The 15359-nt window shown below is 46.3% G+C and overlaps 1 protein-coding gene across 1 annotated transcript in view; it reads right to left on the reverse strand.

The window, feature by feature from the left end:
• LOC143816267 (uncharacterized) overlaps nt 1–15359 on the reverse strand; it is a 657854-nt gene that overhangs the window by 601577 nt on the left and 40918 nt on the right. Inside the window, exons 5-6 of the mRNA XM_077296442.1 lie at nt 6806–6996; nt 6170–6327 (exon numbers count right to left, since the gene is read on the reverse strand). Of these exons, the coding sequence (XP_077152557.1) occupies nt 6170–6327; nt 6806–6996 (349 nt within the window). The remainder of the gene's footprint in view (nt 1–6169; nt 6328–6805; nt 6997–15359) is intronic.

The following is a 15359-nucleotide window of genomic DNA, read 5'->3' on the forward strand; positions in this document are numbered from 1 at the left end:
CGTAGATTTTCCCAAGAGAAGAAAAAAAACTCTCCACAGAGACAAATGCCGCAGAATCAGATGGCAAAGAAAACGCCCACGCTTGGGGATCCCCACTTAACAATGACAACACCAGGCCCACACGCTGAGCCTCATTACCCGAAGATATCGGGCGCATACGGAAATATAGTTTACAAGCTTCACGAAAAGAAACAAATTTACTGCGTTCCCCAGCAAATTTTTCAGGCAACGGAAATTTAGGCTCAGTAACTCTTCCTGTCGCTCCAGCTTGCACATTGGACACTGCTAGTCCCTGTTGCTGCACTGCCCCCCTCAACTCAGTGACCTGTAGGGACAGCGCCTCCAACTGGCGGGTTATGGAAGTCATGGGATCCATGACAAAACAAAAAAAAAGAAACCCCTCTTTTTTTTTTCTTGTTGTTGTTGTTGGGCCGATTATAATGTCAGGGAGAGACTTGGTGAGCGAGAACTAATAACCTGGGCTCCTGCAATTTCCCTAAGACTAGGGAAATCCTGACTGACCCTCTACCTGAAGTTTACACTGATGGTGTGCATGTTCAGGCTTCGAACCTCACCCTAACTCCTGAGCTCAGCCCTAGGCTGAAACCTCAACCCACCACCCAGTGAAGAGGTAATACTTAAATACCCACAGTTAGCACAGACAAGGATAAAGGAAAATATAAACCACGCCGCAGACACTCAGGAATACACTATAAATGTGCAGGGCAAAATAAACACAAATATAGGAAGGAGTAAATAAGACGAAGGAATATACACCACCAGCAACGAATCTCCAACCACCAGCTCTCCACTCCAGACCGAGATAACAACGCAAGACAGAAGCTATAATCGGCGACGCCCAATGATCAGGAGAACTATTTAACCCCTTCCCAACCTTTGACGCCACGTAGGCTTCATGAAAGTCGGTGCCAATCCGACCCATGACGCCTATGTGGCATCATGGAATGATCGCGTCCCTGCAGATCGGGTGAAAGGGTTAACTGCTATTTCACCCGATCTGCAGGGAGAGGGGGAGTTGTACTTCAGCCCGGGGGGGTGGCTTTGCCCCCACGTGGCTACGATCACTCTGATTGGCTGTTGAAAGTGCAACAGAGCAATTTGCAATATTTCACCTATGAAAATGGTGAAATATTGCAATCCAGCCATGGCCGATGCTGCAATAGCATCTGCCATGGCTGGAAATCATGTTCTGCCCCCCCCACCGCCCCCGATCTCCTCCCCAGTCCTCCGTTCTGTCCGGTACCCCCCTCCGTCCCCATGTCCGCTCCCCCGTGCTCCTGTCCGCTCCCCCTGTCCTCCGATCCCCCCCTGTGCTCCGATCCACCCCCCCACCACCCCCTCATACTTACCGAGCCTCCCGAAGTCGGTCCGTCTTCTCCCTGGGCGCCGCCATCTTCCAAAATGGCGGGCGCATGCGCAGTGCGCCCGCCGAATCTGCCGGCCGGCAGATGCGTTCCATGTACATTTTGATCACTGTGGTAAACTTATCACAGTGATCAAAATAAAAAAATAGTAAATGACCCCCCGCCCCTTTATCACCCCCATAGGTAGGGACAATAATAAAATAAAGAAAATATTTTTTTTTTCCACTAGGGTTAGAACTAGGGTTAGGGTTAGGGGTAGGGTTAGGGGTAGGGTTAGGGTTAGGGGTAGTGGTAGGGCATAGGGTTAGGGTTAGGGTTAGAACTAGAGTTAGCGTTAGAATTAGGCTATGTGCACACGGTGCGGATTTGGCTGCGGATCCGCAGCGGATTGGCCGCTGCTGATTCATAGCAGTGTTCCACCAGGCTTACAGTACCATGTAAACCTATGGAAAACCAAATCCGCTGTGCCCATGGTGCGGAAAATACCGCGCGGAAATGTTGCGCTGTATTTTCCGCAGCATGTCAATTCTTTGTGCGGATTTCGCAGCGTTTTACAGCTGTTCCTCAATAGGAATCTGCAGGTGAAATCCGCATAAAAAACATTGGAAATCCGCGGTAAATCCGCAGGTAAAACGCAGTGCCTTTTACCTGCGGATTTTTCAAAAATGGTGCGGAAAAATCTCACACGAATCCGCAACGTGGGCACATAGCCTTAGGGTTAGGGTTGGAATTAGAGTTAGGGTTGGAATTAGGGCTAGGGTTGGAAATAGGATTAAAAATAGGCTTGTGGTTAGGGTTATGGTTAGGGTTAGGGGTGTGTTGGGGTTAAAGTTGTGGTTAGGGTTGGGGTTAGGGTTGGGATTAGGGTTAGGGTTGGGGTTAGAGTTGTGGTTAGGGGTGTGTTGGGGTTGGGTTGTGATTAGGGTTATGGCTAGAGTTGGGATTAGGGTTAGGGGTTTGTTGGGGTTAGGGTTGGGATTAGGGTTAGGGGTGTGTTGGGGTTAGTGTTGAAGTTAGAATTGAGGGGTTTCCACTGTTTAGGCACATCAGGGGTCTCCAAACGCAACGTGGCGCCACCATTGATTCCAGCCAATCTTGCGTTCAAAAAGTCAAATGGTGCTCCCTCCCTTCTGAGCCCCGACGTGTGCCCAAACAGTGGTTTACCCCCACATATGGGGTACCAGCATACTCAGGACAAACTGGGCAACAATTATTGGGGTCCAATTTCTCCTGTTACCCTTGCAAAAATAAAACATTGCTTGCTAAAACATAATTTTAGACGAATGAAAAATGATTTTTTTTTTCACGGCTCTGCGTTGTAAACTTCTGTGAAGCACTTGGGGGTTCAAAGTGCTCACCATACATCCAGATTAGTTCCTTGGGAGGTCTAGTTTCCAAAATTGGGTCACTTGTTGGTGAGCTCCAATGTTTAGGCACACAGGGGCTCTCCAAACGCGACATGGTGTCCGCTAATGATTGGAGCTAATCTTCCATTCAAAAAGCCAAATGGTGTGCCTTCCCTTCCGAGCCCTGCCGTGCGCCCAAACAGTGGTTTACCCCCACATATGGGGTATCATCGTACTCAGGACAAACTGGACAACAACATTTGGGGTCCAATTTCTCCTGTTACCCTTGGGAAAATAAAAAATTCTGGGCTAAAAATCATTTTTGAGGAAAGAAAAATTATTTTTTATTTTCACGGCTCTGCGGTATAAACTTCTGTGAAGCACTTGGGGGTTCAAAGTGCTCACCACACATCTAGATTAGTTCCTTGGGAGGTCTAGTTTCCAAAATGGGGTCACTTGTGGGGGAGCTCCAATGTTTAGGCACACAGGGGCTCTCCAAACTCGACATGGTGTCCGCTAACGATTGGAGCTAATTTTCCATTCAAAAAGTCAAATGGCGCTCCTTCCCTTCCGAGCCTTGCCGTGCACCCAAACAGTGGTTTACCCCAACATATGAGGCATCGGCGTACTCAGGAGAAATTGCCCAACAAATTTTAGTATCCATTTTATCCTGTTGCCCATGTGAAAATGAAAGAATTGAGGCTAAAATATTTTTTTTGTGAAAAAAAGTACTTTTTTATTTTTACGGATCAATTTGTGAAGCACCTGGGGGTTTAAAGTGCTCACTATGCTTCTAGATAAGTTCCTTGGGGGGTCTAGTTTCCAAAATGGGGTCACTTGTGGGGGAGCTCCAATGTTTAGGTACACGGGGGCTCTCCAAACGCGACATGGTGTCCGCTAAAGATTGGAGCCAATTTTTCATTCAAAAAGTCAAATGGCGCTCCTTCCCTTCCGAGCCCTGCCGTGCGCCCAAACAGTGGTTTACCCCCACATATGAGGTATCAGCATACTCAGGACAAATTGGACAACAACATCCGTGGTCCAGTTTCTCCTTTTACCCTTGGGAAAATAAAAGAAATTGTTGCTAAAAGATCATTTTTGTGACTAAAAAGTTAAATGTTCATTTTTTACTTCCATGTTGCTTCTGCTGCTGTGAAACACCTGAAGGGTTAATAAACTTCTGGAATGTGGTTTTGAGCACCTTGAGGGGTGCAGTTTTTAGAATGGTGTCACTTTTGGGTATTTTCAGCCATATAGAACCCTCAAAATGACTTCAAATGTGAGGTGGTCCCTAAAAAAATGGTTTTGTAAATTTTGTTGTAAAAATGAGAAATCACTGGTCAAATTTTAACCCTTATAACTTCCTAGCAAAAAAAAATTTGTTTCCAAAATTGTGCTGATGTAAAGTAGACATGTGGGAAACGTTATTTATTAACTATTTTGTGTCACATAACTCTCTGGTTTAACAGAATAAAAATTCAAAATGTGAAAATTGCGAAATTTTCAAAATTTTCGCCAAATTTCCGTTTTTTTCACAAATAAACTCAGAAAATATCGACCTAAATTTACCACTAACATGAAGCCCAATATGTCACGAAAAAACAATCTCAGAATCGCTAGGATCCGTTGAAGTGTTCCTGAGTTATTACCTCATAAAGGGACACTGGTCAGAATTGCAAAAAACGGCAAGGTCATTAAGGCCAAAATAGGCTGGGTCATGAAGGGGTTAAAGGCCATGGAAATGGCCCAGCTTCCAATCCGAGGATCAGGTAAATTAACCCCGGAACAGCTAGACAAAATCTAGCAGACGCCAATGAGCAAATAGTGGTCAACAGCGGAATTACCGCTGTCTGTCGGACGACCTGGTCTGAACAGCGTCCGACATGACACAAACAACTCCTCCAGGATTGTTAGAATGGTGCAGTGTTTTAGGTGGGCATCCTAGTGAAAGCATCTCTGTTTGAGTAAATATAAAAGTCACTATTAGTGTTGAGCATTCCGATACCGCAAGTATCGGGTATCGGCCGATACTTGCGGGTATCGGAATTCCGATACCGAGATCCGGTACTTTTGTGGTATCGGGTATCGGTATCGAAACAACATTAATGTGTAAAATAAAGAATTAAAATAAAAAATATTGCTATACTCACCTCTCCGACGCAGCCTGGACCTCACCGAGGGAACCGGCAGCGTTCTTTGCTTAAAATGCGCGCGTTTCCTGCCTCCCGTGTCGTCACGGCTTGTGATTGGTCGCGTGCCGCCCATGTGGCCGCGACGCGACCAATCACAGCAAGCCGTGACGTAATTTTCAGGTCCTGAATGCCTAATTCTAGGCATTCAGGATTTTAAAATTACGCTACAGCCTTGTGATTGGTCGCGTCGCGGTCACATGGGCGACGCGACCAATCACAAGCCGTGACGTCACGGGAGGCAGGAAACGCGCGCATTTTAAAATTACGTCACGACTTGTGATTGGTTGCGTGCCACCCATGTGACCGCGACGTGACCAATCACAGCAAGCCGTGACGTAATTTTCAGGTCCTGAATGCAGAATTAGGCATTCAGGACCTGAAATTACGTCACGGCTTGCTGTGATTGGTCGCGTCGCGGTCACATGGGCGGCACGCAACCAATCACAAGCCGTGACGTAATTTTAAAATGCGCGCGTTTCCTGCCTCCCGTGACGTCACGGCTTGTGATTGGTCGCGTCACCCATGTGACCGCGACACGACCAATCACAAGGCTGTAGCGTAATTTTAAAATCCTGAATGCCTAGAATTAGGCATTCAGGACCTGAAAATTACGTCACGGCTTGCTGTGATTGGTCGCGTCGCGGCCACATGGGCGGCACGCGACCAATCACAAGCCGTGACGTCACGGGAGGCAGGAAACGCGCGCATTTTAAGCAAAGAACGCTGCCGGTTCCCTCGGTGAGGTCCAGGCTGCGTCGGAGAGGTGAGTATAGCAATATTTTTTATTTTAATTCTTTATTTTACACATTAATATGGATCCCAGGGCCTGAAGGAGAGTTTCCTCTCCTTCAGACCCTGGGAACCATCAGTGATACCGTCCGATACTTGAGTCCCATTGACTTGTATTGGTATCGGGTATCGGTATCGGATTAGATCCGATACTTTGCCGGTATCGGCCGATACTTTCCGATACCGATACTTTCAAGTATCGGACGGTATCGCTCAACACTAGTCACTATGCATTCAAACCTGCCATAAGATAAATATTCAGATACGAAGATTCCTTAATATGTAACAAAAGGGAAATATTGCCATTTTAATAAGTATCTAAGCAGAAATAAGTTAATCTTTGGATATAAAATACATAAATGTCATTTGCATCAATGATTTAAGGTTTGCTCCAGTCTATATACAAGTGTGCAATAACCTGATGTTTTATATACCCCAGTCAGTTGTAGATACTTACCCAGTACTTTTATTTAAGAACCCCAATAAGTGGCCAGACTGAAGAGCTTTGGTGTAAACTGTATCCGTCTTAATAATTTTTCCTTGCATGGAGACTGTTTCCATGAACATTTTGATACATGTAGTCTTCCCACAGCCAGCGGGCCCAGTCACTACCATCTGGCCAAAAATAAAAAACAGAATCATGAGCCGTAATTTCTATTTTTCACCTGGGGTTCATCACAGGCATCTATAATACAGTGTAATCTAAGTGATGCCATTAATACTTCTCTGCAATGGGTAGAAATGCATCCACGGTGTGATAATAAACTGACAATGTAACTGAAAAGCTAATGAATTCAATGGCTTGGCTCGAGAAAGTACAACGTGTATTGGCATAAAACGCATGATCGTAGGTGCTATATTTAAGTTATCCATTTGAAGATGTAACTGTGGAGCTTTTGCTGCTATCGTTTCAGCATGCCACTGTTTATAAAGCTTCTATAGCTCAGTGATGGCTGCCACATGTCTGCTGAAAGTGTCCATGGTACGCCAGGCATCTGGACTTCATGGATATGTAGCCTGCAGCAAGCACAATCACTCCAATAACTTTGATGATGCATTCAAATTAGTCATTATGAGCTACATCTGTACTTACTGTTTGGTATTTTGGTGCCAGCTGAACCAGATGGGAAACTTTGGATACAAATGTGTTACTGGGAAAAATATGACATTTTTCTGCAGCTTTTATTATGGCACTCGGGACGCTGGAATCTTCTGTACATTCAGATGAGGGAACCTGCTGTCCAGGACCATATTTCCCAGCAATGACTGCAGGGATCAGACCATCTGGAGCCAAAGACATAACAGATTTAGTAGTAGAAAATAGTTTATACTGCTGTATGCTAAAAACGCAAATTTACAGAAAAGAGCCCTTGCTTTTTATATGTGCATCTACTGTAAGTATATTAATTGTCACAGTTAGGAAAAGCCATATGGCGTTAAGATATAGAACAGCTTCTAGCAAATTTGTGAAAACAGCTTAAATGCATAACGCTAACATTTTTAACAAAAAATACATATTTGAGAAATCAAGAATAAGTCGCACAAAATGTTTAATTAAATGCTACTACATGACACACATGGAAGCTCTAAAGTGCCATTCCTTTCTTTACATCTTGGGAGAAGGCCATTCTCCAATTTTCTGTACGTTATTTAGAATACATGCAGAAATCTATTTGACCTCTATATATTCAACGAGATATAATGGGGGGCCACTGGTATCTATTAGGTCAGAGATCTGACACTTCTGTTTCTGTGATGGAGCAGAACTGCTAACTAACAAATACACCTTTCTAAAATATGACTTTTATTAAGTTTGAAACTTAATAAAAGTCTTGGAGCAGAACCAAAGAAATAACCAATGCATATATAAATGGAGCCTTTTTTCTTTTTAAAGGGAACCTGTCACACCCCCCAGGCGTTTGTAACTAAAAGAGCCACCTTGTGCAGCAGTAATGCTGCATTCTGACAAGGTGGCTCTTTTAGTTCGGGTCCCTGGCACTGCTGAAAAAATCGTTTTTTAAATTTGTCCCTCATACCGTGAAATCACCAGGGGGGTAGGTCTTTCCCCCCTAATCCAGACGCCTCCCAGCCGTCACTCATAGCCTCTACGCTATAAGTTCGAAGGGCAGCGCAACTGCGCATGCCCGAAAAAAAAAACAACTGCGCAGGCGCCGTGGACGCTACTGAAGGAAGAGGAGGCGGCGCCCGGCGCGCAGAGGCCATGAGTGATGGCTGGGAGGCGTCTGGATTAGGGGGGAAAGACCTGCCCCCGTGGCGATTTCACGGTATGAGGGACAAATTTAAAAAACTATTCTTTCAGCAGTGGCAGGAACAAGAACTAAAAGAGCCACCTTGTCCGAATGCAGCATTACTGCTGCACAAGGTGGCTTTTTTAGTTTCAAACGCCTTGGGGGGTGACAGGTTTAAATTCTTTTTATTATGATTTTATAAATGGGTTACAACAAGGTATAATAAATGGAGCCATTTTGAGAGACCTCCCTGATTCTTCTGAAGCTGAGATGAGCTTTGTAGCCACTCTAATAAATAAACCCCCCTGACTAACATTAACAGCCCTCTTACAGGGATGCAAACATTACTGTATCAGAAGCCAATCGACTGTCCAACGTACCTTAAATGGGACAGTTTCCATCCAAAGCACATGAAAAACTCTATTGTCTATAGCCAAGCCATCAGATACAATCATATATGTTCCAACCACATGGATAGAGATGAACACCTTGGACGCCTTAGAAAGACCTTTTTGAATCACGGCTACCATCGAAGAACAATTGAAAACCAGATTAGAAGAGCCACCAGAATATCAAGGAATCACCTGCTACATTACAAAGCTAAAGAAGAAAACAACTGGGTGCCTCTAGTAGTTACCTACAATCCAAATCTGGAGGTGCTAAGGGGAGCTGCACGGAAATTACAACCCTTACTACAAAAAGACACCCGCTTACAATCCATTTTTACAGCCCCCCCACTACTGTGTTTTAGGCAGCCCCCAAATCTAAGAAGCATCATTGTCAAGAGCTCCCTGTCCTCTCCAACAGCTGCAGGTACCTTTCCTTGCAATCAGAAAAAATGTAAAACCTGTCCATTTATAATGACCACGGACAAGATAAAGATCCCCAATTCACATTAGGACTATAAGATACCAGATACTTTCAGCTGCGTCACTTCTAATGTGGTGTACTTAATCATTTGTACTAAATGTCCAACTGGGGGTCTGTATGTAGGGGAGACAGGGCAGAAACTGAGAACAAGGATGAACTCTCATCGCCATACAATAAGAGAAACTGATGATGACCTTTGACACTCTTAGTGGAGGAATGAATGTGTCGCATGCATTTATGTCTTTTTACATCAACTAAGGAACTAAGGGATTTGCCCCTCAGACCATGTGGGGTCATTACAACAGAAACAGACCCCAATCAGAGGACAATAAAACACTCCTTATCTAAGAACTGGTCCAATAATTATGGACATAACTGTTTATCACTCAAGGTAATTCTGCTTCATGTCACCTGTCTTATCCATGTTTTTTTCTGTTTTTTTTTCTGTGATGTGTTGCGCATAAATATGTGATTCTCCAGAATTTCTTTTAGTCTATGCCTGATGAAGAGACCTGTGTAGTCTCGAAAGCTTGCAATTTGTTACCATCTTTTCAGTTAGCCATTAAAAGGTATCAACTACTGAGGACTCTCAATTCTAAATATTTTTCTATCCACTGGCTAACACGGTACCAAGATATACATATTTCCTGTATCAGCCCTCTTACAGCTTCCAAAAAAGGTTTTACTAACCAGATTACTAAAAAAAATAAATGGAGAATGGCTATCAGTATGGTACATATAAAAAAGGATTATTCAGAATTAGAAAAACATGGCTGTTTTATTCCAAAAGCAGAACCACACCAGTCCATGAGATTTTCATGCTATTTCAACCTAACCTTTGTTTCAAGGAGCTGAGCAGCAAAATACAAACTCAAGCAATGACCAGCGTGGTCCAGTTTATGAAATAAAATATCCAAGTTTTCCAGTTACTGTTATGATTCCTGGAGTGGACCCAGTGGATCGCTGTGATGACCGTTCCCAGGCGAGCTGACCAGGTGGAACTGACCCCTATACAGGGACCGTTAGGGTCAAGCCTAGGAGGGAGATACACCGTGACAGCTTGTGCCAGAGGGGCGGCTCGAGGACAACGAGGAGAATCAGGGTACTCACTGAGGACCAGACGGGCGGAACAGCCACAGAGAAAACCCGCAACTCAGGACACGGCAGGGTTCACGCAGGGTTCACGCTGAGGGTACCAGAGTTTGCATTGGAGGAGTATAGGGATGGAGCAGAGCAGATCACACACTGGAAGCGTGCAGGGACAGAGCAAAAGCGCGCACTGAAAGCTTACAGGGACTGAGCAGAGCACGCACCCACTGGAAGCGTGCAGGGACAAAGCAGAGCATGCACTAGAAGCATACAGTACAGGGACTGAGTAGAGCACGCACACACTGGAAACGTACAGGGACTGAGCAGAGCACGCACGCACTGGAAGCGTGCAGGGACAGAGCAGAGCACACACTGGAAGCATACAGTGACTGAGCAGAGCATGCACACTGGAAGCATAGAGGGACAGAGAAGAACATGCACACACTGGAAGCATACAGGGACCTGACGTACAGAAATCTAAGTGGACCAGGAGGAAGCACAGAGAGGCACAATAACAATCAGGTGCTTCCTCTAGCAGGAAGCGACCTGATATACCCGGAGGCTGATGTCCAGGCAGGACAGCGCTTCCGGTTCAGTACAACCCAGCATTATAAAGAAGTCGGGAGTGTGCAAGACCGCGACCTAAGTGGCCTAGCGCACATGCACGGGGAACGGGATCCCCAGTGCGGCTGAGGACCTGGAAGAGGAGGTGGGACACGGCAAGGGATGCGGAAAGCAAGGGGAGTATCTGCATGCAGCATAATAGTACCCCCTCCCTTACATCCCCCTTTCCTAAGGCTGGAAAGAAATCTAAAGACACGAGGAGCGTTGATGTTCTCCTGTGGTTCCCATGACCTCTCCTCAGGCCCATACCCCTTCCAATCAATCAAGAAGAAGGTTCTCCCCCTAGCCTTTCTCCTTGCTAGTATATCTATTACTTCAAAAACATTATCAGTGCTAACAGGTGGTGGAGAAGAACCAACAGAAGAATGATGGTGGTTAAGGACCACAGGTTTAAGGAGAGACACATGGAAGGAGTTGGGGATACGGAGCGAGGCAGGCAACCTCAACCTGTAGGCTACGTCATTGACTCGAGCCAGGCTCTCAAAGGGACCAATGAAGTGAGGACCCAATTTATAGGAGGGAATCTTAAAACGAATATACTTGGACAAAAGCCAGACCTTATCGCCGGGTGGATAAGGAGGAGCATCCAAACGCCTTTTGTCAGCATGCTTTTTCATCATAATGCAAGACCTCTCAAGTGCATCCTTGGTCTCCTCCAAATCTTAGAGAATTACAAGGACAGGGAGTCAGCAGCTGGCATAACCCAAACCAGGGGAAACTGGAAGAGGCTGGTTGGGATGTTGACCAGAGACGATGAAGAACGGGGACTTGGTAGAATAGTAACCAGAGTGATTGTTATAGGCAAACTGAGCCCAAGGGAGGAGGTCAACCCAATCATCCTGGTGGGCATTAGAAAAATGTCGGAGATACGAGGTCAAGACCTGGTTAATCTGCTCCACTTGACCGTTGGACTGGGGATGATAGGCTGAAGAGAAATCTAAAGTCACGTTCAAAAGTTTGCAGAGAGCACTCCAAAATTGGGAGGTGAATTGGACTCCCCTATCTGACATGATGTGTTGCGGGCAACCATGGAATTTGAAGATGTGATGAATAAAAATTCTTGCCAACTCAGGAGCTGAGGGCAAACCAGGCAGAGGACAAAGTGGGCCATCTTAGAAAACCGATCCACAACCACCAGGATAGTTGTGCAACCCAAGGAAGATTGGTGACAAAGACCATGGCAATATGCTGCCAGGAGACCGAGGAAGGAAGAGGATGCAGGGTCCCAGAGGGTAGTTGTCTCAGAATCTTTTTCCGGGTGCAGGCAGGACCGGAAAATTCTTTGACATCCTGGGGCAGGGATGGCCACCAGTAGTGGCAAGAGATAAAGAAGTATGTCTTCTTAGTTCCAGCATGACCGGCAATTTTTGAAGAGTGTCCCCAGTGCAGCATCCTCTCCCTGTCTTTCTCAGAGACGAATGTCTTACTCGACGGTAAGGTAGCAAACCTCAGGGGAGCCACCGAGATGATTTTGTAGGGATCAATTATGTGGGATGATTCCTCTTGAAAATCAGCCAACTGGAAAGACCTTGACAGCGCATCAGCCTTAACGTTCTTTTCGCTAGGTCGGGCCACCGAGCTTGCATAGGGTTGAGTCTTTGGGCCAACTGAATATAAGCCAGATTCTTGTGGTTGGTGAAAATTATGAAGGGGTGTACTGCACCTTCCAGAAGATACCACCACTCCTCCAACGTTAACTTGATGGCCAGTAGTTCTCTGTCACCGATGGAATAGTTGCGTTCCGAAGAAGAAAATGCCTTGAAGAAGAATCCGCAAGTGATCAAACGACCGGACGATGACCTCTGGGAGAGCACAGCGCCGGCCCCTCAAGAATGATGGTCTATTAGTGTTTGGGCGATGAAGTACTGGCGCTTGTGCAAAGGCTTGCTTCAGAGTCAAAAAGACATCCTTGGCCTCCGAAGACCAAAAACTGGGATCAGCTCCCTTGTGGATAAGTGACGAGAGGTGCATGGTCAACGAGGAGAAGTGGGGCACAAACTGCCTGTAATAGTTTGCGAAACCAAGGAATCTTTGGATGGCCTTCGCCCTGAGGGCTCGCAGCCAGTTGAGGATGACAGACACCTTCTCGAGATCCATCTTTAAACCGGAATCAGAAATGATGTACCCCAAAAATGGCAGGGATGTCTGTTCGAAGATACACTTTTTGTACTTGGCGTAGAGACGGTTCTCTCTCAAAAGAAGTAACACTTGACGAACATTCCGTATATGGGTAGGCAGATCCGGAGAAAAAATGAGAATGTCATCGAGGTACACCACAATGCAGGAATGTAAGAGATCCCGGAAGGCGTCATTTATAAACTTCTGAAACACTGCAGGAGCATTGCAGAGACCGAAGGGTATGACCAAATATTCGTAGTGCGTAGTGTGTTGAATGCGGTCTTCCACTTATCTCCAGCACGGATGCGGACCATATTGTAGGCCCCACGGAGGTCAAGCTTAGTAAAAATTCTTGCTCCTCGTAGGCGATGAAAGAGCTCAGGGATGAGCGGCAGTGGGTACTTGTTCTTGATGGTAATTTCATTGAGCCCTCTGTACTCAATGCAAGGATGAAGTGGCTGTCTTTCTTCTTGACAAAGAAGAATCCAGCGCCAGCGGGAGAAGGAGACTTTTGGATAAAGCCTTTGGCCAGATTCTCCTTAATATATTCCAACATTGCTTGCGACTCAACTGGAGAGAGCGGATAGATTCTACCCCTGGGAGGCGTAGAGCCAGGAATGAGTTCATTCGGGCAATCATATGGTCAATGCGGAGGAAGACTCTCTGCCTCCCTCTTGCAAAAGACATTCGCGAAGGAGCAATAAGCAACTGGTAATCTGGCCAGAGCGGAGATGGGACGAGAAATTTTGGCAGGGCGAACTGATAACAGGCATTGATCATGGCAGTGCTGGCCTCGACGAAGAACGTTCCCCGAGCGCCAGTCCAGGATAGGTTCATGCACCCTCAGCCAAGGTAGCCTGAGAAGAATTGCATGGGACAAATTGGGCAAGACGTGGTAAGCGATTCTCTCACGATGCAGAGCCCCCACCTGTAACTCCACCTCTTCCGTAACCTTCATGACTGTCTCTTGTAAAGGCCTTTCATCCACAGAGGAAATCAGATGTGGCTCCTTCAGAATCCTGACCAGAATCTGGTGCTTCTTGACCTCTTCCAGACTAATGAAGTTGCCTGCCGCTCCCGAATCCAAATACGCCAACACCGAGTAGCGCCCATTCACAGAAGTTATCTGGACAGAGATAGTTAAAGCTAGAAAGGAGTCACACACACCCAGGGAGGCCTCTCCTACCTGACCTAGGTGGAGGAGTTTCTCGGCCAAACGGGGCAGGAATGGAGTAAATGCAAGGCACTACCACAATAAAAACAAAGCCTTTGTGCAACCCTCTCTTTCTGACCCTGATCAGCCATCTTGACCTGATCCACCTTCATATGCTCAGGTGTGGGAACAGAAGAGGATGCCACAGATCACGGGCTGAGAGATCTGTTAATGGAGGAAACCCGACAATGGTACCTCCTCTCCTGGGCAGACTTCCAGGAGCGCTCCTGGAAGCGTAGGCCAATACATGTGGCCAGGGAGATCAAATCCTCTAGGGAGGTTGGAGTATCCTGACCCGCCAATTCATCCTTAATTCGACCTGACAACCCACGCCAGAATGCTCCGACCAGTGTCTCCTTTTTCTACCCCAGCTCTGAGGACAGAGTACGAAAACGAATAGCATATTGCCCAACCGTAAGGCAGCCTTGCTTGAGAATAAAGAGAGCCTCACTGGCTGAGGCTACATGACCAAGCTCGTTGAACACTTTGCAAAAGTTCTCTAAAAAGGTAGACAATTGAGAGGTTATGGGATCATCACGTTCCCACAAAGGATTTACCAAGGCCAGGGCCTCGCCCTCCAAATGTGAAACTACAAATGCCACTTTTGCCCGATCGGTGGGCTATTGGTGCTGCAATAATTCAAAATGTAGGTGGCATTGATTCAAAAAACCCCGACACAGCTTGGGGTCACCATTATACCGGGGTAGTTTACCAAGACAGGGTGGAGGATGCGGAGAGGGATCAGGGTTATGAGACTGAGCTTGGGCAGAGGCTGCGGTGGCAGACTGAAGGGAGAGTGTTGTGAGTTTGGTTTTTGGGCTCCCCCGGTGGTCACTGGTGGTACTGGACTTGTGTGCTTCACTTTCTCTGTTCACCTGTTTCCATCAGGATATGGGTGTATCCTATTTAGCCTTGCTGCTCAGTTATTCTAGTGCCGGCCATCAATGTAACCAGAGCCTTTCTGTTGCATGTTCCTGCTTCTAGACTACTATCAGCTAAGTTGGACTCTTAGTCCTAAGTTTGTTTTGCATTTTTGTTCCAGTTCACAGTTATGTTATTTTTCTGTAGCTGGAAGCTCTTGTGGGCCGAAATTGCCACTCCGGTGTCATGAGTTGACACATGAGTCTTAAAGTAATTTCGGGATGGTATTTTGATAGGGTTTTCAGCTGACCGTGAAGTTCCCTATTGTATCTTCTTGCTATCTAGTAAGCGGACCTCGCTTTGCTGAACCTACCTTCATACTGCGTATGTCTTTTCCTCTGAACTCACCGTCAATATATGTGGGGGGCTTCTGTCTCCTTTTTGGGGGAATTTCCCTAGAGGTAAGCCAGGTCTGTCTTTTCCTCTATTAGGGTTAGTTAGTCCTCCGGCTGGCGCTAGGCGTCTAGGGATAAAACGTAGGTACGCCACCCGGCCACTGTTAGTTGTGTGGTAGGTTTAGCTCACGGTCAGCTCGAGATTCCATCACCCAAGAGCTGTTCTGT

This window comes from Ranitomeya variabilis, chromosome 3 (genome assembly GCF_051348905.1).
Source record: "Ranitomeya variabilis isolate aRanVar5 chromosome 3, aRanVar5.hap1, whole genome shotgun sequence".
NCBI classification, from domain to species: domain Eukaryota; kingdom Metazoa; phylum Chordata; class Amphibia; order Anura; family Dendrobatidae; genus Ranitomeya; species Ranitomeya variabilis.